General features: G+C 41.8%; 1 protein-coding gene across 9 annotated transcripts in view; it reads left to right on the forward strand.

The window, feature by feature from the left end:
* LOC149748894 (uncharacterized) overlaps positions 1-16,768 on the forward strand; it is a 90,533-nt gene extending 73,765 nt beyond the window's left edge. For 6 of the 9 annotated variants that reach the window (XR_016393516.1, XR_016393517.1, XR_016393515.1 and 3 more), the window contains 2 exons: positions 8,453-8,596; positions 16,518-16,768. Coding sequence is in view for 4 of the 9 variants with exons in the window: in XM_089912947.1 (XP_089769073.1) it covers positions 8,453-8,550 (98 nt within the window). In the remaining 5 variants the exon portion in view is untranslated. The remainder of the gene's footprint in view (positions 1-8,452; positions 8,597-16,517) is intronic. The other 3 variants (XM_089912945.1, XM_089912948.1, XM_089912946.1) reach the window with 1 other exon arrangement.
* Positions 16,769-23,925: the final 7,157 nt, after the last annotated feature.

Raw genomic sequence — 23,925 nt, forward strand, 5'->3', positions numbered from 1 at the left:
CCTGCATTGCGTGGTGGGGAGGCTGAGGCCTGGAGAGGAGCAGCAAGGGCCCAAGGCCGCACACCCTGTAGGCTGTAAGGCCCCGTGGGATCCCAGGTCTCCTGGCCTGTTGGAAGGGCGGGGCTGGGAGTGGTGCCAGAGCTGGGAGGTCACCTTCTCCTGGACCCCACCCACCAGCCTAGCTTCTGCCCTGGAGGTTGTGAGCCCCTACATCCTGGGAGGGTGCAGGGGGCTGTTGGCCACCTCTTTAGGGCCATGCCCCTTCCCCGTCAGTCTGGGCCCGTAATGTCAGTTGATCTCCTCCCTTGGGGACCCATTGGGGTGGAAACTCCCTGGCAACAGCTGATGGATGGGTTATGGCCTTGACATTGGCCTGGGGCCACAGCATGACCCTGGAGGGACCAGGCTAGGGCTGGGGGGCTTGGAGGGGAATTTAAGGGAGAAGAATTAGGGTCATAAATCTTGGAGCGTCTGGGTTCTCTTCTCCTCGACGTTAATCTCTTACCAAACCTGCTCTCCGGCTGCTCATCCAAGTCTGAGGGTTGGGGGGGGGGGTCCACCTGCCCATTCCCCTCTCCCTCCAACTGATGCCTCCCCCCCCGAAATTGCACCCCCTATGGGGAAGAACAAGTTGCAGCCACTGCCACTGGACAGAATTAAGAACTTGTGTGTCTAGACTACTGGATTTGGCCTCTGATTCATAACGGTAGGCAGGGCAGAGAGCTTCACTGCCTCAGTTTCCCCAGCCTTGGGTTTGAAATCCTCTCCTGGTGCCTGACTGCTCAGTCAGGAAGGAGTGCTAAGACCAAGAGGGATTTCACAGCTGCGGGACACATGGCCCTGTCCTCAGAAGCCCCATTCTGAGACAAGCAGCACAGTGCTGGCCTTGAGAGCCCTCAAACCCAGAGGTGAGGTCTTGAACTCAGGCTGGGTGTGCGCTGAGGCTCAGGTAGGGAGTGGGTGGTGCTGGGTGGCTGGTCTGCTTTCTGAAGCAAAGGCCGAGGCTGGGGAGAGGCCAGAAGAAGGGTGGCGGTTTGCCTGGGGGGCTGAGGAGCCGTCTGTGGTTGGGGGTGGGAGCCTGGAAGGGTCTGGCTTTCCCATAGTCCCGGGCAGCTGTAGCCTGAAGTTCTGGGGCCCTCCTAGCTCCCCAGAGAACCTGCTGCTGCCCGGCCCTGGGGACCCAGGCGTCCTGGCGGGTGAGGGCGGGTCTCCAGCAGGCACCCTGCCAAGGCTCGCAGCCTGCTCACCAGGAATCTTGTTGCTGAGAGATGGAAGATCCAGGTCGGGCCTGCAGCCCATCCCTCTCTTCCGGGAGGAGGAGGGGCCCAAAGATTCCTTCCTGCATCTGCCCTCCCATCTGGGGCAGGGCCCTCCTCAGCAGTGGGTGGGGCTGGGGGGCCCAGGACAGGCCTCTAAGACTCCGTCACTTGTCCTGGAGCCTAGCCCAGCCAGCAGTGGGCACTGGGGCACTCTGGAGGCAGAATGAGCCTGGTGTGGCAGAGGAGAGGTGGGGGTAGGGTGCTGAGGCCACAGGGGGCCCTGCATAGGGGCCTAAGCCTGGCCCTGGCCCCCACTGGCTCCCCCAGGGCGGAGGGTGAAGAGTTGGTTCTCTCCCATTATGGGAGCGTGATTTTATTCCACGTGTCACGGAGTCTGAGATTAACTTGCTCACCAGTCTGTGACAAACCCCTCACACCCAACACACACAGAGGCACAGAGACACACGGAGATCCTTGGTCTCACAAATGCACCTTCCACAGACACACATAAGCATTTCCATACTACAACGCATGGCAGACTCTCACATGCAGATACACAAGCACACACTCACACTTAAAGATACACCGAGATCTAGATCCACAGTCTCCAAAGCACAACGTTCTCCCACTCACACTAAGGCCACACAGACAGAGATACAAACAGGCGGTCCAGGGGGATGCTCGCAGCCCTACTTAGACATGCACAGATCAAGGACGCCCGGTGCCCCACAGGCACAGATACACGTAGACACACACAACCCCAGACACAGTCTTGTGGGCAAGCCTAGACCAACCGCCACACACACTGAGACAAAGGCCCAGATACATACAGAGACAAAGACAGGCACAGACACACAGCCGGCAGCACGCACACAAGCACAGGCGTGCACACCCGGACACAGACAAAGACAAATAAATGCCCAGAGGTTTTGCTGTGGATAAAATGTGAAGCGCACACACACATCTGGGCCTCCTGCTCGACCTCTCTACCTGGGGACGTGGTGATCTGGCAACCATGGCTCCAGGGAGAACTCTGAGGAACCTTCTGCTCGGTCAGAGCCCCCCACCCTGGGCCCAGGGCCAGCCCCCACCTCTGGCTCCCGGCCCGTGGCCGAGGCCATGCAGCCACACCCTCAGCAGCGCCCTGACATCCTACCTCACCCTCCGCGTCGTGCACACTCACGGTCACACCGTCTCCTCCTGCACGTGCTCACGACACCCTCCACGCCCGCACACTTACGGTTTCTCCCTCACACCCCCCTCAGGTGTCCCCTCCTTGTTGTCTTTCTCAATCACTGTCCCCACCCCCTCGCCCCGCAGACATGCACAGCCTCCGGCACAGCCTTTGTGGCCCACACCCTCGCCTTCTCACGCAGACCCCCATGTACAAATAGAACGCACGGGCTCTCCGCCACAGACCCACAGCCACGTACACGCGCTCCTTCACATACTTCCTCAGCACCGCTCTCACAGACTCATTCACAAATGCAGCACACTCACACACGCACACTCCCCCGCATACATCCCCACCGCCTTCTCACATGCGCGTGTGCGTGCACACACACACATACTTTCAGAGCCTCCCTCACACCATCACTTTCCTTCCTCTGTCTCTCACAAACACTCCCTATGCCAAGAGCGTGGCTCTGCTGCAGAGCAGTCCCTGAAGTACTAGTCACTGGACTCCACCACATCCTTGGCCTTCCTGGCCTCAGTCTCTTCCCTTCCACCTCCAGCCCTGCATACTGTGGCCTTGTATTCTTTTGCCATTTCTCCGTTTAGTCAACAAGCATATATAGAGTATTCATTTATTCATTCAACAAATGTTGACTGAGCACTGATTATGGGTTAAGCATTGGGGATACTATGATGACACAGGTCCTTCCCTCGTAGAGCTCTCAATTTTGTGTCCAATTCGTTTGCTGCTTGTCCCATCTGACCAGAATGGAAGGTAACCCTTGATCTTGGATGTTGAGAGATGTGTAGGAGTTCACAGGAGGAAAAATAGGGGAAGGGTGTTCTAGGCAGAGGGCAAAGCATGTGCAGAGCCTACAAGTAAATCAAGGTACAGTAGGCTGGAAACTGAGGTGATGCTCAGAGACTAGAGGAGGAGCTGCAAAGAGGGAAGAAGCCAGATGTCACAGAGTTTAGATGCCATGCTCAGGGGTTTAGATTTTGTCTAGTGGGCCACAAGGAGTCATGGGAAGTCTTTAGTGACAGGACAGGGTGAGGAAATAATGGTGGTCTGACCTAGAAGAGGTGAGTGGGAAGGAAAGGAGACTCATTTAGGCACAAGAACCAGTGGGGTTCCAGTTCCAGAGCTGTGACCTCAGGAAAGTCACACAACCTCTGTGACCTGGGTCCATCACATGAGGATGGGAGACAGTACCAGAGCCGGGCTTATGGTATATGCTCGATAAACAATAGCCATTATTGTCAGTTATCGGTAGGACATGGCAGGGCATCAGATGAGGAGGAGATTTTACTGAGCACCTACTGAGTGCTGGGTACTGCGCCAGGTGCTGGGGCCCAGAGGGGAGGTGGTCTGCGGCTTCAGGAAGCTCACACACCGTAACCACAGCTCACGTGGACAACAGAGCGCGGGGTGTGAGGGTGGAGGCAAAGCACCTCGGAAGGTTAGAGGAGCATGAGGGCTCTGGGTGGCTCACGAAGGAGCTGGCATTGAGCCGGACCCTAAAGAGGCTGGTTGAACTTGGGCAGGCAGAGGTGGGAGAAGGAGCTTCGGGGAGAAGGAGCCCTGTGAACGACAGCCTGAGGGCAAGGGGTCTAATCCAGCTGTTGTGTGGGACACAGGAAGGGGGTGTCGTGGGATGGGATTATGGAGGCGAGACCTTGGTGGCCAGGCTAAGAGGGGGGGTCAGCACGGGGTGAGCTGCACTCTAGAAATCCCATGTTTTGGTGGTAACATGGAATGTGTCCATTAGAGACACTGCTCCAGGCTCCGCCAGTAAGCCGTTGCCCTCTTCGACCTCAGTTTCCCCATCTGTGTGATGAGTTCAGTCTTGTTTAGGAGGGAGTTCCAGTATCATGTCCTGGGGCTGGCCTAGCCTACTTTGTTGGGCATCTTCTGGCCTGGGATTCTGGGTCTCAGCAGTGCTTCCTTCCTGAGCACCCTCAGCCAAAGAAAGGAGCAAAATGAGGAGTTCCCCAGAGGCAGGTTTTGGGCGCTGCAAATGAGGGGCCAGGAGCTCCACACGGAAGGGAGGGGTCTTTGCCTGGATCTGACTCCAAGCCCCAGAGGGAAACCAGAAGAGAATGTCAAGGTCCCTCTTCCCTCTCGCCCTGACCCGTGTGGTGGCAGATGTGGGCCATGTGCCCAGTCCCTGGTCCAGGGGGTATCAGGACTATTCTGCCCACTGACAGAGGAGCGGGGCTTGGGTTCAAGAATGTGGCCCAGGGCTTAGAGTCCCCTGGGGTTAAGGAGCCAGGAGGCCAATCTTAGGGTGGCAGAGCCAAGTAAACGCCCATGGGTAACAGGGTTCATTTATATTTGGTGTTGCCAGGAGTTGTGGTCTAAGGCAAGTCCTGGTGAAACCCAAAAACATAAAAAAAATAAGAAAAAAAATGCTGATTTTATAAAGACTGCTTTCTTCCATAGTTGACAAACTTATGATGGTACCGATGGTTGGATACTACTCTTAGAGATGAAAAAGGTCTTAAGGAATCTTCCATATTCCATTCACCAATCCGTGTTCTTGTTCAAAGCAAAATTAATTCCTTTCCAAATTAACATATTAGCTTAATAATAATTTTTAATCTTAAAATAATCTATCTGTGAGAATGGGAATTTTGGGTAGGAAAAAGTGACAGAAGATGGGACAAAAAGAGAATTCATAGAAAGACAAAACAGAATTTTTTAAATGGTGGGTACGAACTTCTGTTTCCAACTATATCAGTTTACCTTAGGAAAACATACTAGAAAGGCCAGATAAATCATAAGCAACGTTTGACTGTGAGCGTTAGAAAGCTACTGAGGTAGCCATGACCTAGAAAAGTAAACTAGAGAAAGAAACTCACTGAAGTGAGAACAATACTCTGCACATGCGTTTCCAGCCCAGTCATTTAGAAACTACTGATGAAGAGCAAAAGTCTGAGAAACCAAATGTGGCTCCTAAGAGGTAGAAAAGCCAGTAGATCTTAGGACAATGTCATAGGACTAAGGAAACCAGAGTTGGAATTGAGAAATACCAAGGCAGCTAGAATTTTAAGGACCAAAATCACAGAGAGAGTAAAGATTCAGAGAACGGAGCTGGATTCAGCAACAGTGTCCCCTTGCAGTATTTTCCGTGTATAAAAGGTAGACAAGATAAGATGCTAAGAAGTCAAACAAAAGCTAACTGAAGTTAAGCAAAGACTTAGTTGGCTCATAATGCTGAAGAGACAAAATTGGGGTTCAGAACCTATGAAAGATTTGTGGCCCAATGGAAAACTAATGATATGAATTAGGACATTGGAAGTCTCTACATATGTGTGTGTGTGTGTGTGTGTGTCTATGTGTCTGTGTGTGTCTGTGTGTTAGGAAGGTTGATGTAACATCTACATTGAACCTTATAAAGAAGGAAAATGAGTATGAAGTTGGTCCAGGTGACTGAGGTGATCTTCCCCTCTGCTCCCTACCTAAGAATAGGAAATTCTCTCCTCAAGAAAATACATTTGACCCTGGAACAATGTAGGAGTTAGAGACGCTGACTCCCTGTGCAGTCAAAAATCCACATATAACTTTATGGTCGGCCCTTCTTATCTGTGGTTCTGAATCTGAGGATTCAACCAACCACAGATCATGTAGTACTGTATTACTTACTGAAAAAAAAAATCCATGTATAAGTGGATCTGTGCAGTTCAAACCCAGGTTGTCCAAAGGGCAACTGTAATGTCATTCAGATTCTCTACAACTTGTCATATCCCAAGTCTGGTATTCACTGAAGAACCACCAAGACTACCAAGAAAAGGAGAATTAGAATAAAAAACAAAACAGAATCAGAATCATAGATGACCTAAACATTAAAGTTCATACATATTTTGGTAAATATTATCAAGTTCAAGAAAATAGATGACAAGGTGAAGAATTTAACTTGACAACTAGAAACTATAAACTGATTGAAGTTGAACTGATAGAACTAAAAATTATACAAAATTTAAAACTCGGTAGTGGATTGGACACAGGTAAAGAGAGGTAAGTGAACTGGAAGATAGAGTAGTAACAATATTAAGACTAAAGCACGGGAAACGAAAAGAATAAAAAGTACACATAAGCGCATTTGAGACATATGGGCCACAGTAAACATTTTTATCATATGTGTAAAGTGGAGTCCAAAGAAAAAAAGAGAGAGATTGGGATGAAAACAATATTTCAGAAATATTAACAGCTGAGAGTTCTCTAAAACTAAAAGGAATATATGGAGCCATAAATCAATAAGCACTAAAAAAAATGCAACAAGAACAAATACAAAGAAAACCACACCTAAGATCACCACAGTACAATTCATGAATACCAAAGAAAAGCATGACATCTTAAAAGCAGCCCGAGGAAAAAGAGATTACTTTCAAAGGAACAATAGGGTTAAGATTACAGCTTACCTCTCAGCGAAACTGAATGGATACTAGAAAATAATGGAATAACATTTTTAAGTGCTAAAGAAAAGAACTGCCCAATGGGAATTCTAGAGGCAGAGAAAATGTTGTTTGGAAGGAAAGATGAAATAAGGAAATTTGCAGACAAACAAAATTTAAAAAATACGTTCTCATCAGAACTGACTGAATTAAATTATAAAGGGAGACGTGCAGGCAGAAGGAAGATTATCACAGATGAAAATAAGGACTTTATAATTATGTATAACAGAAAGGATAAATAAGTGGATAAACCTAAATAAAATCTAACAACACAAAAGGGTAATAATAAAATATATCAAAAATTAGAATGCATTAAAACAAATGGAAGAGGAAAATATAGTAAAAGAAATTTAAGATCTCAGCATTGCTTGAGAAGCAGTAAAAGAGCTAATAAGTCATGGTACATGTGTAACTGCTACTTATGTAAAAATAACAAGCTAATACAAGGGAAAATGGAATTTGAAGAAATCTCAAAGGAAGAAAGAAGAGCAAAAGGAACATAACAAGGTGGGACAAATAGTAAACAAGGAGTAAACGATCTGTAAGAAAATACATTAACTGTAAATACTCAAATTAAAGGACAAGGATTATTGAAACAAACAAAAACCCTAATTCTATGCCACCTACAAGAGACAAGAGTCAGATTGAAAATGAAAGGATTCAACAATTATGTCATAACAACAATAAGCAAAATTGAAGAAGATTTTTTAATGTTAACATAGATTTGAAAGCAAAAGGTATCACTGGCGATAAGGCAGGATAATAAAACCCACTGTTACTTTACAAGGAATATATTATAAATCTAAACTTCAATGCAATATATGAAGGGAAATTCCAAAAATCTAAGTAGAAATAGAAAAATCTGAATTACCTAGATCAGTAACATAGAACCGCAACAATAAATCAGATTATAGAAGATCTGAATACCATCATTAAAAACTTTGACCTAAATTTACATAAAACACTGTACCAACAATGATGGAATATATATATCACGCAGAAATTTTTAGGTGCACGTGGCACATTTATAAAATTGACTATATTCTGGTTATAAAACAAGACTCCGAATAAGCAAGAAATTTAAAACTATATAACCAATATTTTACCAAATAGTTGGATATTAAAGACATACTTCTGATCATTATGTAGGTCAAAGATAAAGTCGCAATGGGAATTAGAATTTTATTAATTGAATGATAATGAAAATATGCCATAACAAAACCTGTGGGTTGCAAATAAAGCTGTGGTCACAGAGAAGTTTATGTATTCCAATTATACTCTCTAAATGTAAAAGGGAAAGGAATAAAGCAACTAGAAGAGAACCTATCACCCTGAGGTAGGCAGCTCCTGAACTGTACCTGGTGGGGAAGGCAGGGCAGAACTTCAGGAGGCCAGCTGACAGCACGGTGAACACCGTGTCAGGAGCAGTCTCCAAGAAAGAGAATTTAATGTAAAATATATTTAAGAGCTAGCACCCTGACCCCTGTTAAGGATGACTTATGTTGCTGGGGAAAAAATAAGAAGTGCTCCATGTAGAAGGTGAATAGCTTTATAATTCCCAGGAGAATCTTGGTACCAGGACCACACAAGAAAGAACTTGGAGTCCCCGTGGCTAATCCAGCAGAGAGAAAAGGAGAAACAGAGATGCGAGAGAAAATAAAGGGAACACTTGGTGCAATTTGGTGCTGCTGCAGGCCCAAGTCCAGGTATGTGCTCTCTATCTCCACACCTTAAGTAAAAGCCACCATGTTCCTCAGTCTTTCAGGTACTTAGAATTTCTCTTTAGAACCTGAAAATGGGGTCAGGTTTGCTGTCTGCATCGCTACAGTACAACATAGAGGCAGGATGTTTGAAATAGTTCTCCATCTGGCAGAGGAGGCCTTGAAGCTGTGAGCCACTCACTGCAAACCAGCAGGACGTGAAGGATTCTTGAGAAGATCTGAAGCTACTGGGAGGCCTTTGAGGAGTTAAATCCCATAGTAAATACTGTACCTTCAATGGCCCCTTCTCCCTCTCTGTCCAGTCTTCCTCCACTCCCGTGGGGGCCCAAAGGGGTTAAATGAGCACTCTTTGACTTGTACTTGGTGGTCCCAGAACTTGACGTGGGCTTGGAGACTTCCATGAAAAGTCTGCCTTCCATCTACTGGCTTGGGTTTCTTGGGCTCTCTGCTCCAGGCTAATCCCTTCAACCTGCTTTTTCCATTTCTGCCAATAATCCCCCTCTCCAGACCTTCCTAATGCTCTTCTGGGGCAGGGGGGAGACTTACTGAGGGCAATGTTTATTTCTAGGCGGAGAGGTGACCACATGACTTCACACTGGTCGTCCCCTTGATTATTCAGTTTCTGTCTAGATTAGTCGTGGGTGTTTGCGCACCCCAGCCTCACCCCCAGGAGGCTTTAGAACACTGTCCTTATCTCAGCACTGAGCCTCTATCTAGCCTCCTTCCCTCTCTCTCCTTACCCATCTTTACCGACAGACTCGCAGGCTTTCTGGACCTCTGAGGAAGATAAGCACTTCACTAGAACCTCTGCTACAGAACCAAACATATTGAAATGAATCTTTAGGGAGATAGTGAAACAACAGAAAAAGAATACATGACGATTGTTTCTCCTGAGGGCTCAGTTACCTAGGGGGCCTTTAGCAAACTTTGATAAATCTAACCTTTCCTTCCTTGGCAATAGTTGATCACACTGTGAGGAAAACAAGTTAGAGAATGGAAAAATAATATTTGGATTTCAACGAAATAATAAAGATGCAGGGGCTATCTTTGACTTTTGCAAGTTGAGAAGAGAGTTTACATTTTGATTATTTGATGGCAGTAATCCCTTTTAAAACAGGGCCAGTCTGCATGATGCATTTAAAAATCAACCTTTTCAAATACAGCCATAACCCCCACAAGATTTCTTGATTTCTCTGGGGTCAGATAAACCATCACATTTCACAGTGGTGCCCTGTATATGAAAATGATAAACATAACCTGGAAGCACGGCAGTGGCTAAAACTATGGAGCTGGCAGCCATTCGCTGAAATGATTTTTTGCTTTTAATTCATTGCATAAAATGCTAATGTCCAAATTCAGGCAGGTAGATCTTACCAACCATCAAGAGCTTCAACCCTGCTAACAGCTAAGTATGCACTTTTAAACCCTACTTTGACTGCTCCAGAAACTTACTGGGTTTCTTTAATGCCTCTGTTACTATTTCCTTTGTGTCGTTTTCTTTTTCTTTAAAAACATAGCTGTGTGATCTTGGGGAAGTTACATTATTTCCTTGAGACTTGGTTGCCTTCTCTGTGAATATCTGGGTATAATTTTAGTATTGCTCAATAGAATTTTTGGTGATAATGAAAATATTCTATATCTGTACCATGCAATGCAGTATTCAATAGCTACATGGAGCTAATAAACATCTTTGGAATACGGCAAATGCCACTGAGGAACTGATTTTTTAATCTTATTTTTAAATTTGTTTAAATATAAGTAATGCCATGTGGCTAGCATCTGTTGACAGTACAGATCTACATAATATTTTAAGGACACTCTCCACTCAAAAACTACCATTCATTAACTCAACCTAAATATTTTTGCCCTCTGACAAACAAAAAATAATTTATGCTTCCCTTGAAATTATCTGTCAAGACCTTTATCAGTTTCGGGACATTATATTCTTAAAATTGACTTTGCTTTATGAAACTTTAATAATGCTGGAGTTTCCTGCCCTTGGTACCACCTTTGTGATGATGGGAAATATTGTGGGTGATCAAGGACCATTTCAAGAGATCATGGAGAGAAACCTCCTTCTGGATTTAATTTCATTATGAGGATGTCAAAATGCTACATTACTTAAAATAAAACCCATACCGTTTTTATGCTAAGTTATATGCTACATGTAGCTGGAAAAATGTTAAAAAGATTTTTAAAGAACTGCGCATCTATTTTTGAAGCTGATTTGGCTGTTCAAGGCTCGCTAGCACTTTATCCATCTCAGTACTATTTCACTTAGTAAACAAGTGCAGTTGCCATAATTGCTGCTTATGTGTCTGTGTTCCCTTCTAGGTTATATGTTTTTGAAGGTAGAAACTATATTTATATCACAGCGCCTATGTATAGCACAATACCCATTGCTAATTCAGATTGTGTTTTAAGATATGAGACAAAATTTAAGACTTTTATTATAGTCATAAACATCTAGCAAACCAACCAGAAAATAAAAGCTAATTTTCAGTTGGTTGGCCGAGAACAAAAAAGCGAAGAATACCTAGTGCAAAACCATATCTCTACTAACTACTGTTGGATTTAGAGCACACACATGCTAAAAAATATCTTCTTATCAAAGATTTGAGGTTGGACCTGAAAAAATTATATCAGAAGTGAAAATAATCATGTGGTCTGACCAGCGTGGATCACACAAATTTAAGTGTATACTATATATAAAGTAGATAGACTACGAGGTCCTACTGTATAGCACAGGCAACTATATATAATACCTTGTAATATAATGGAAAAGGATCTGAAAAAGAAATACATATATCGGAATCACTTGGCTGTACACCTGAAACACAACATTGTCAATCAACTATACTTCAAGTAAAACAAAACAAAACAAAAAACTAAGTGTAAAGGGAAGTATAGTTTTATAAATTCACCTCTGATATCAAATGGACCAACTGAAAGAAAACAGAAAATACAACTTTCTAGGAGACAGGACATGGCCGGCAAACCAGGCCGTTACCCTCGGTAACGGTCATACCTGCCAAAAAATATACAGACTAGCCTGCATTCATGAATACATAGGAATTCTTCAATTATCTGGCATTGTTAGGCAATGAGGTATTGTATGTTAGGAGAAGTTTTTTTAAATGACAAATTGAAGAGGAGTTATTTTAACCTTCACTCGGTAATTTTTTTCTAAAATTAAGAAATGTACCTACTGGTGTATCTAATGTTTCCTTGATAATTCGAGGTCATCAGTTCAATCAACGTTTGCATGAATAATGCGAATGGAAACAAGACAGGCATGCTTACTGAAACTGAAAATGACATAGCAATGGCTGGAATAACTGATGAGAGAGCAAGAAAAAAGCAAAACTGAAAAACTGTGATCAAGAAACAGTCAGTCAAGTTCTGACTTCCTGTACTTAGTTTCAAAAAGAGATACCACAAATCCCAGCGAGAGACTCCAGCATCATTAGCTGTCTTTCTCCTTTGTTTCCACCTTCTTTTCCTTTTCCTTCTATCCTAGCTTGTTCCAGGAAGTGTTTATAGCTCCTTGCAAGACAAATTCTAATACTTGCTTTCTCTCACACAAACTTCACAATATGTCCATGTGATAAATGGTGTGAAGGTAAAAGACAATTCATCACAGGCACATCTCCTATGAAAATAGAATTAGAAACTAGCTTCTAAACATGCAGAGAGAAGGGCGTGGTGTCAGGCACTAATTCCCTTGCGAATTCCTCTCCATTTCTAATAGACGTTCTTCTTTACCAAGATCCCTTTTTATTGGTGTCCTATTCCAGACTGCTCCACTCCGCCCTTCCTCATCCTGTAAAATACATTCACACTCTTTTGTGACCCTAGTTATTTGCCCATTAAATAATCAATCATAGAACTGTCGGAATTAAATATAGGGTGAAATTAACATACTGGAGTCACTTGGAGGGTTTAGCAGCTCCACCAGAAAATACTGGGCATGGATTTAAAAGAGGCTGCGTGGGACTTGCTCTTGTCCAAGTTCTTTCTCAAGAAGTATCTGAAATAAGCCTAAATTCAGAGTTAATCAGACTGGCCTGCTTTCTCAGGTGGACTGGAATTCATTGCTCTTTCCCCTCAACCCCGATGTCAGTGGCACTTTCCGGAGAGGAGGTGGACTTCTCTGCCTACTGCAGAAGCTCAGTTCCCCCCGGGCCCACTCCCTGTCTGAATCCCACACTTGAGGCCAGATGCCAGCCTTCCCAGAACATTCGTGGCCTCATTTCAGTTTTTGACCTGCTCACATTGAGTCTCTGTAGACTCTTCCTCAGCTTGAAACCTGATCTTCCACCCCTTTCCCTGACCTCGATGGTTACCTGCGTACTTTAGGCCTCAGGTGCTTTAGCTATAAAATGATATAGTTGCCCTTAATTCTAAAGTCTTCTTTCTAAAGCGCTACAATGTGGTGGCTCCTTGAAAATGTTTCTCTTTGCTGGTTTTAATTTTGTAGAGAATTAAAACCCCAGCTACTCTAAAAGACAATAAGTTACATTGGATAAGGGAAGTGTGCTTTTGTAGTTAGATTAACAGGGATGGAAGACGACTTAGTATGCTTTAAGATACTCATGATCCGTTCTCGTGAGAGTCGGGGGAAGAAGGGGAAGAGAGTTAATAAAATACCAAACGATTGTGACAAATTAAGTTCACCAAGATGTAGCTGATTAGTTACTACTTGAATAAGCCACACAAATCCAATTCAAGTTTTCCTTTATTTTTCTAAGAAGGATCCCAGTGAACTGAGTCCCATGTTCAGTAACTCCACGTTCAATGGCTTAGTCTTTAAAAACTGTTATGTTGCTGGAAGAAGAAATATTGCCCATCAGTCCTAATTGATGTTTAGCTATCACGCAGATTTGAAATAAATTTATTACTTTGCCTGATCTCACTGTAATACATTCGAAAGGGGCAAAGAGCACATGAAAAGTTATGGAGTCTCCATCTTCTACACTAAAGTGTGCAATAAATTACATATTATTTGGCTGTGAAATTCACAAGCCATAGAAACCACACCATTAGCAATGTGTACAGTGGTAAACAGCAGGTAATGAGAATGATATAAAACAAAACAGACTGTGTATGTTGGCACTGCTGCCAATAAAACAGTCATTAAATGCATTCATATGCATCTTCGCTAGGTAAGCTCTTTAGGGCAATTGCAGTGAGTTCTACATACCTGTCAGGATGTTATATATAGCCCACTATCTATGGCCTTTATTCAGAGACGCTGAGAAAGGGTTACTCTAGGTAAATCCAGACCTTTTCTCAATATAGAATTTGGTCAACATGCATTCTGAACAGCAACAGTTCACAGTGCTTTCAATTTTCCTACAGTAATTGCCACCTCAGCAAATGCAGGATTAGGTATAATGGATTATAAGAAGTTAGAAAGGAAAGATGGAAGAAAAGAACGAAGGTAGAAAAAAGGTGGGTATGGAGTACTTCAACATTTATGTTAAGAGTAGAACTAAAGCTAACCTGAGGTTATCCTGAGCTATTAGCATATGCTATAGAAACTTAAATGAAAATATTAAAAAAACCAGCAAGGGAAACTCAAAGATTCTTTGTTTTTTCACTTTACTGCATATACACGTCCATCTTAAACAATCTATATGCTTATATCCAATAAGAGAGCATTGTTTTGCAAGGCTATTTGGGTTCTATCAGCATGTAAAGGTCGGACAACTCAGCTTTAGCAGAGTTAGCCTTCAGGTGAATAATTGCTTCTTTCAGATTGCGAGCATTTGAATTTTCCAGAAATGTTTCCCAAAATATGAAAACTAAAAGAAGGGTCCTAGGACAGCATCCTTTAAAAGTTTTATATAGTATCAAGGCTTTTGGAGGAAGAGAATCCTTGTCGATTATCAACACAATGATTCCAAGCAGGTCAATTTTTGCTGAGAATATTATATAACAGAACCCACTTCACCTCCATTATACTGACAATGATCTTCCTTACTTCACCCTTGTGCTTCTTAGTAAAGTTGAAAATACTGAGCCAAGAACAGACAGTGACAATGCCAGAGACTCAGATGTACCTATAGGTGCCTTCAGACAACATCAGCCACCCAGGCTAAAGTCCTGGTTTAAAACATCCCAACATGAATGAATCTCAAAAACCATATGCTGAGCAAGTGAAGCCAGATCAAAAGGGCACCTACTGTATTATTCAACTTACATGAAATTGTAAACTCGGCAAAAGTCATCTCTAAAGATAAAAAACAGATCCGTGGTTGCCTTGGGGTGGGAGATGGGGATACTGTTGCAAAAGCCTAGGAGGAAACTTTCTAGGGTTTTAGAATTGTTATCTATCTTTATGGGGGTGGTAGTTATACAAATGTATACATTAATTAAAAGTCACTGAACCGCTGACTAACGGTTTTATTGTAACTGCATTTTATTGTATGTAAATGATACCTTAATAAGGTTGTAACTGCATTTTATTGTATGTATATGATACTGCATTTTATTGTATGTAAATGATACCTTAATAAGGTTGATTACAAAATGAACCAAAACCAAAACAAGCAGAAGAGAAACCTCTCAAGACCTCAAAGGAAATACACTGTTTTCTTCCAGGGCACCAGATTGGAAATGAGGCATTGGTCTGTTCTACCCTCAGATTACCCTAGGATTATCTAGTCTATTTTAAAGCACTAGAGTCCCCTATCAGGAAAACTCACCCCATGTTTAATTACTTTCATTTCTTCTCTGCCTCTTCTCCCAACACAGTGCAGCCATTCACGGAAGAAAAACCACCTTTTCCCAACTTTGCATCACCACATATTCTTTCCAAAGCTATTATTTATGTAATACAATTTGGCTACACTTTATAAAAATCTAGCTTTTTGAGCCTTACAAATCTTAACAGTTAACCTATTGCCTCCACTGGAATTTGGAAAAAAAATTATTTTGAAAATGAATAGCTGAGAATTGACATTTCTGCTTTTTGTGATTTTCTCTTCCCCTAAAAGAGAAGTGAGTAGGAATGAGAAACACATACATAAAGAAAAAAAATTATCTTGCTGCCTTTGCATAGTTATAATTTATAGGAGGCCCTTTTCAACAATAATCTGTTATCAGAATCAATAAAATATAATCTCCATGAAGGCCAGGCCAGGATACTTGTCTCTTTTTCAGCAGATTGCAATACAAACTACATTCATGGATATGCTTCTTGATGATCTTTGTAATACTGTAACAGTTGCCCATTTCCTCATGCCTCTTCACCTTAACTTCAACCTGGTTTTTCACCAATGACCTCACATTTCCTTCTCTATCACTTGGTTGTGGGCCTCTTTTCCAGCTCCAACTCCAACTCGCATTTCACTGTGGAACCAAAGGAAGACTCACACCTTCCTGCTTTTTAGTGATACCTCAAGGTCATTACCATATTGTGATCACCCTGAAGAAGAGCCAGACACTTGTTATTTCAGAGCCATCTGACAGTTTGTAGCTCTAAAAATTAACTAAGGACCGCATTTGTCAGTAATTGCCTACTGATTTTTAGATTTTGGTATTACAGAAACAGTAATTCCGACGTCATTTATGACAGTCAGTGTGGGAAGCACCCTCCTTCAGAAGATCCTTTGCCATACAATACTCTTTCCCTGTCTGGTAATAAGGAAGAATGGCCGTGGAAAGTAACCTTTTGTGGAAAGAAATACTTGGCTTCGAGAAGGCTTGCAGTTCATACATTTTTCTTGAATTAGATTCCCCATTAATTACTTTATCCACAAACAGGTAATTATCAGAATTATGTAAGCAATTAAGGAGATGCTACTCCACATTCTTTCAGCTTGTTGACCTTTCTCACTTTATTTCTTGTGGCTATCTGAAACATCAGTGATTTACATGTCTTTCTTTTTTTTTTTAACAGATTTCTATGTGTGTGTGTGTCCCCGTGATGAAAACATCATTAAAGTAAAATATCATGAATACACTCTTAAGAAGCAGAGTCTACTTAAAGTCCTGGAAAATATGAAAGCACTAATATTCATGGACAGCTCTACACTCTGAAAGTTACTCCAAATGTTGTCGATCTCTCTTTTGTCTAGGCGTTTTTCAAATTTTCTACCATGATCATTTGTTAGTTTTATAATTACATAATAAAGGCATTACATCATACAATCTTTTGTTATCCATTGCAGTTTTAAAACTATTCCTTTCCTTGTCCTCAGCAGATATGTCATAGATTATTAGTACATAAGCAAAGACTTTCAACGTAACAGTACTTATAGTGAGAAGAACTATACTGAGCTATCTGTATCCTAAGACAATGCACTAGGAAAGCACTAGGAATTCTTAAGCACTAGGAATACAGAGACGATCAAGGGGCAAGTTCCTTGCCTTCGAGTATACATGATCATTATAGCAAATGCTTACATAGCACTTAGTATGTAACTCACCACAGCAGTCTTATTATCCTCCTTTTTAATAGGTGAGCAGAGGAAGCCACAGGGAAGTCATAGGGTAAAGCCAGAATTTGAACCTAGGTAGACTAGTACACTCTCCACGGCTTTAAATACTACGTTAAAAAAAATATATATATATATATAAGTTATATATATAAAACTCCAAGTATTCCAAAGTTACAAAACACTTATCTACCAAAACTCAAAAAGGAGCACACAAACTTGCATAGAAAATAAACATGTAAAAGTTCATAAAGAAACCACAATATAACCTGCTCCACATAATATACTGACTGCAGTGTCCTGGGCCTCTCCCATCCTTAGGTAGCTGGAAATTACAAGAAAATAATACTTTTCACCTTTGCAATCCACACCATCTCTCATACCAACCAAGCAATTACTTCCTTAGAATAGGAAATTAACCTGAATATCATTAAAAATATATATATATAGGATTAGTGATGTAGAATCTTTGTTTAAAGACAATAACTTCAATAGCAGAGGGAACGTTACCATTGCAGGCTTCAGATAACCTTTATATTTCTCAGATTTCATGCTAAATCATATAATGCCTATTGTGTCTGAAGCTATTTTTTCAATAGTCCATTTTCTTAAATGGACTAGCAAGGCAGTAAATACTGAGGAACATTTTGGCTCCCAAATCCTAAAGCCATTCTGATTATGCCTGGGTGATCATGGGGACGTCATCGGAACTACCAGAGGACTGGCTGAAATACCAGTGTTCTGGCCAGCTTACAAATTAGAAATTATACAGAATCCAATTTTATTTTTTTGATAAGTAATTCCTATGAGGCTTTTGGGATGTCAATGTAAAGTCCTTTCATGTGTAATCTTTATCCGTTAGATAGGGAACAATGCCAATCCCTGTCATAAATACTTTCACAACCTGACACTGAAAATCCATTGTAGGGCATAGGACCTGCAAATAGGATGTGAATCACACACATCCACTCATTCAGACAATCCACAAATATCCATTTTTAAGTCTACTATATGCCAATAATGTACCGGCCTCTCAGATGCTAAACCATGCTCAATGCTGAAACAGACATACTCAGTTCTGGCCCTCCTGGAACTTATTACCTACAGAAGTGCCTTCGTTGTAAATGGTCAGGTCTCAGCCAATGCTATTATCATCAGCAGGTGACCAAATGATACAGCTTGCTTTCTAAACAAGCTCCACACTCTTTGCTTTCAACATTTTTGCTTTCCTTCAAGGCACATAGTCCAGTGGTCAGTTTCTCCCAGTTAGTGAGGTTTGGGTAAAAGGTACCCAGTGAACAATTCCTTGTGGCCTCACTGTTTCCTCACTCTCCTCTGTGCTCTTGAGCTAAAGAGACCTGGATTAAAGTCACTTGCTCTAACCTTATTATTTTAAAATACGGCTGCTCCTGCTTTGAGGATTTCCACTGGACCAACACAGCAGCAAAGCAGCACTGAATCAGAAGCAGGTAAATTTCAAAATGACAGCTCTAAACATATCCACTCTCCTTTTGTTTTCCTCCTATCCCTTTGCTCTGAACACCTCTGCCCTGAGGCTTTGCCTTTACCCTTCTCTGATTACTGCTCCAAAAGGGTTTCCAAGAGCGGGGAGTATTTATGGTTTCATTTGCTCCCAAGTCCTTGGTGGAAAAGGATGCTTGCTTCCTGATTCTTACTAATTCCACACTCACATAACACAAAAATCATCATTAAAAAAAAAATTTCCTCAGCGTCATATTTCTTCTGGGCCAACACTGAAAGAATATTTTCAAATTAACAATATCCTCTCTCCTTTGCTCTTCTGAGTTTCATGTTCTTACCTCCAGTCTCATTTTCAATCCTTATTACGGGATGCATCACAAACACAGAAGAAAGTTCTTTGTGCTTTCCTGTACCAGCTAATTATTCTAATTTGTTCTGTCTCTACCGAACAGAATGTGAAATCAACACAAAGCCTGATTATGCGACCTCTTCCAAGGGAATGGTCTGAGAGTTGTCTATTTACTAATGAAGCTCAGTGTGTATTAAGGGTTGACTGAAGCAATCATCAGGAATTTTCATCCCTTAAATTAGTCTTTTCTACTAGATGCACATCTTTCATTTCGGATAATATAACTTTTAAGTTCAGGATACAACTGGACAAAAGAAAAGAAAAAAAGGTAACCAACACAACATTTGCAGTAATAACACAGTAACAGCTATCCTCCTTCCCTGAGGAATTCAGCCTACTTTATGGACACAATTTAGTACAAACTCATAAGAAAGCTAACAAAGCCCCAAACCACTTCACAAGAGCGTAGAGAGGTAAAGGTCAGAAATTATTACTGCCAGACCCAGCAGACAATGGCACCTACCGGAAAGATCACAGGACAGGAAAACCTGGAAGCCTGTGTTCCAGTTTCGGTTATTCCTGTAAGCATTAGTATGACCTGAGTGAACTCAGCCTGCCTTGCTTTTTCCGTTTATAAAAACCTACATCATCCTCTCAGTAGAATGAAATGCCACATCTGAAAAGTTGCAGATCTCTTTAGGAAAGAAAAAAGCTCATGCTTTCCAACCAAAATGGAATAATTCAGTCAATGGAGACTTAATAAAAATCTGCCATAAAGCAATTGTTTACTTGAAATCTATCTTTTGTGGTATATTTATTGGGGTAAGGAGTGTAAGCAAATCATAATTAGAGTTACCAATTATTCCAGAAATCAAGGTCATTGAGTTCAGATTCCAACTTTGACCCTGACCCAGGCTTACGGAGATGTAAGATGTCCCAATACCTCATATCCACCATACATGGGAGAAACAAGGTATGCAGACAGATCCTCTTATAAATATCCCATATGTAGTGGTTTTAATACAGGGTCTCAGATTCATTGCCATTCTTCGCATCCAGATGTGGGCATTTCCCCTTGAATTTAGGCAGGCTTTCCATGGCTTCAAACAATAGAGCAGGGGTCAGTAATTATGGCTGGTGGGCCAAGTCTAGGCCTCTACCAGCTTTTATAAATGAAGCTTTATTGGAACACAGCCACGTTCTTTAGTATATGTATTGTTTGTGTCTGTTTTCACATCACAGCAGCAGAGCTAAGTAGTTGCAAAAGAGACTGTATGGCTTGTAAAGCCTAAAATATTGACTGTCTGACACTTTATGGAAAAAGGTCTCCAACGCCTGCCAATAGTATATAATGAAAGTGATGCTATGTAACATCTAAGACTAGGTCATAAAAGGTCATGCAGCTTTTGCATGATTCTCGTGGAATGCTTCAACCCTGGACACTCATTCTCTTGGAATACTCTATCTTGAATCCTAACTACCACGTTATGAGAAGTCCAAGCCACATGGGCAGCCATCTATAGGCACTCCAGTTGGGCCCAGTCTTCAAGGGCCAGACAGGTGAATTAAAATTATCTAGATGATTCCAGTCCCAGCCATCTGAATCCTCATGAGCTGAGGTTCCAGACATCAGTCATGGAGTAGAGACAGGCCATCTCCTCTGTGTACTGTTTGAATTGCTGACCCACAAAATCTGGGCACATATTAAAACTTTTGTTTATTTCACCACTAAGTTTGGACTTCTTTATTATGTAGCAATAGATAACTATAGCACTGTGTCTGTACACAGGAGCTCTACATTTCACAGAGCACAGATTTTTAGATGTGAATGTTGACTGCTCAATTTCTAAGAAGAACGTATACACACACATAGGTACAAAATGTTTATGTATATGTAAATATTAGACCTATATAAACTAACCTATATTATCCATAAAATGAGGGGGACTTGATAATGGCTAACATTATTTTTCGGTACTTATTGTGTTCCAAGAACTGATAAATTCTTGCATTGTATGAATTTTCTCTTTCACCCTCATAGCAACTCCCTGAGAGAAGTAATGTTATCTCTATTTTATAGATGAGAAAACTGAGGCAAAAACAGATAACATGCTCAAGAGTACTCAACAGGTAAATTTTAGAGTCAAGATTTGAACCCAGGTTCTCAAGTTTTAGATCCCTTACTCATACTCACCAAGCTATATACTGAGGAAGGGGATGAAAGCTGACGCCATTACCTCATGCTCAAGAAGTTAGACAGAAACTTAGCAGGTATGGTTGAAAGAAGACAGGACTTGGGAGTCGTAAGTCCAGAGCCTGAGTTATGAGATGAATTCTCCTCTCATCTAGATATAGGTTTGTTTTTAGAAAATGAAGAAGATCACTGCATATTTTGATTGTTAATTTCTGTACTTAATGATTACCAAAGAATGGAATTTTACCAGGGAGCTATTTTGCAGTGACATAAATTATTGATTCAAACTCAAACCTTTATTATAAATTATTGATTCAAAATCAAATCTTTATTAAGTCTCCCTTGCATCAGAAGTCTTTCCCACTCTTCATTTCTTTGAAACCCTTTCCTGTCTACTCTTGGCCAAAGCTTGAAGCCTAATTTAACATTTGGAAATAAAATAATGAAATAGTCATAACACAGCAGTTCCAATGCCTACTGAAACGGAAGCTCTAAATAATTTTTCAGATAATTTAGGAAATTACAAATATTTACATCATAGATGCAAAGACAGAAGTTACTTGTGTAATAAATGGTGAGACAAAAAGTTTCTGGTCAAGTAGATTTGTTTAAATATGATCACTAATCTGAGTTCTACCCCTGTGCTAAAACCCAGTGACAGGTTGCGTACAGCTTCTAAAGGGATAGTTCAAATTCATTGGGTCAAATTCATGCCATAAAATGTGGTATTAGTAGTAGTACTAGAAGACAGAGTGACTGTCTTCTTTGGGACATAGATGAACACCCCAAGATAGAAAATATCAAGGACAAATTATGTAGAATAAGATATTATCTCAGTCCTTGGAACATGTCATCCAGGATAGAACAAGAAGTAGATTTATTATCAAGTACATGAAGCCAGAGACAGTAAGCAATGAGTGGTAGTTGGTTAAAATAGACAGGTTTTAGAAGTAGAGGCACGGATGTAGAAAACAAACTTAGGGTTACCAGGGGATTGTGGCGGGGAGGCTAAATTGGGAGATTGGGACTGAAATATACCTACTACTATACATAAAAAAGATAACTAATAAGAACCTGCTCTTCTTATTAGCACAGGGAACTCCATTCAGTACTCTGTAATGGGCTATTTGGAAAAGACTAAAAAAAAAATAAAAGTGGGGCTTCCCTGGTGGCACAGTGGTTGAGAGTCTGCCTGCTGATGCAGGGGACACGGGTTGGTGCCCCGGTCCGCGAAGATCCCACATACCGCGGAGTGGCTGGGCCCGTGAGCCATGGCCGCTGAGCCTGCGCGTCTGGAGCCTGTGCTCCACAACGGGAGAGGCCACAGCAGTGAGAGGCCCGTGTACTGAAAAAAGAAAGAAAAAAAAAAGTGGACATATGTATATGTATAACTGATTCATTTTGCTGTACACCTGAAACTAACACAACACTGTAAATCAACTATACTCCAATAAAAATTTACCAAAAAAAATAGGTTTTAAGAACCATAGTCAGGGAGCAGTGTGGATTGGAAAAACTTGGCAAGAAATATTTCTGCATCCTCAGACAGTGCTCCCCAAGCTGGCTATTGCAAGGCTGAGCATTTAAGAGATCTTTGACCTAAGGAGGACATGAGATTAACAATCTATTCCAATGTGCACGAATTATTCTCCTCGGTGCTATCAGAAATCAGATGGCATCCTAGAGCAGGGATCAGCAGATCTTTTTTGTAAAGGGTTAGATAGTAAATATTTTGGATTTTCTGTACCATACGTCTCCATTGCAACTGCCCATCTGCTGCTGTAGCACAGAAACAGCCATGCACAATACGTTAATGAATGGATGCGGCTGTGTTCAAGCAAAACGTTATGTACAAAACCAGGAGTCAAGCGAGATCTGATCAGTGGGCCAGAGTGTGCGGACTCCAGTTCTGGGTCAGTGTTCACAGCTGAATGAGTCACGAGGCCTTAAGTTCCAGTTCTCATTGTACTACTTTCTACCTGGGTGAACTTGGGTTCATCCTTTTATTTATATGGGCCACTGTATTAGTCAAGGTTCTCCAGAAAAACAGAACCAACAGCATGTGTATACAATATGCCCATATATACTGACAGATATAGATCTAGATATCGATATTGATACCTAGATCTATATCCATATCTATATAAAGATAGAGAAAGAGAGAGAGATTTTAAACAATTTGTTCACACAATAATAGAGGCTTGGTAAATTCAAAATCTGCAGGTTAGGCTGTCTAGAGACTCTTGGAAGAGTTGCAGTTCAATTTCTGTAAGTCTTCTGGCAGAATTCCTTTTTGCGACAGGGAGGTCAGTCTTTGTTTTATTAAGAGCTTCAACTGATTGGATGAGGCCCATGCATATTATGGAGGATAATCTGCTTTACTCAAAGTCCACCACAAATTTAATTATGAATTTCATCCAAAAACACCATCACAGGGACTACCCTGGTGGCACAGTGGTTAAGAATCCTCCTGCCCATGCAGAGGACACGGGTTTGAGCCCTGGTCTGGGAAGATCTCACATGCCGTGGAGCAACTAAGCCCATGCACCACAGCTACTGAGCCCGTGCACCTAGCGCCCATGCTCTGCAACAAGAGAAGCCACCGCAATGAGAAGCCCGCACGCCACAACAAAGAGTAGCCCTCGCTTGCTGCAAATAGAGAAAGCCCACGTGCAGCAACGAAGACCCAATGCAGCCAAAAATATAAATAAATAAAACATAAAAATTTTAAAAAACACAAAAACACCATCACAGAAATATCCAGAATAATATTTGACCAAATAACTGGGCATGGTGGCCCAGACAAATTGACATGGAAAATTCACCACCTAAGCCATAGTTTTGT

This window comes from Delphinapterus leucas, chromosome 6 (genome assembly GCF_059928025.1).
Source record: "Delphinapterus leucas isolate spDelLeu-1000000601 "Yukka" chromosome 6, BTC_Dleu_Yukka2, whole genome shotgun sequence".
NCBI classification, from domain to species: domain Eukaryota; kingdom Metazoa; phylum Chordata; class Mammalia; order Artiodactyla; family Monodontidae; genus Delphinapterus; species Delphinapterus leucas.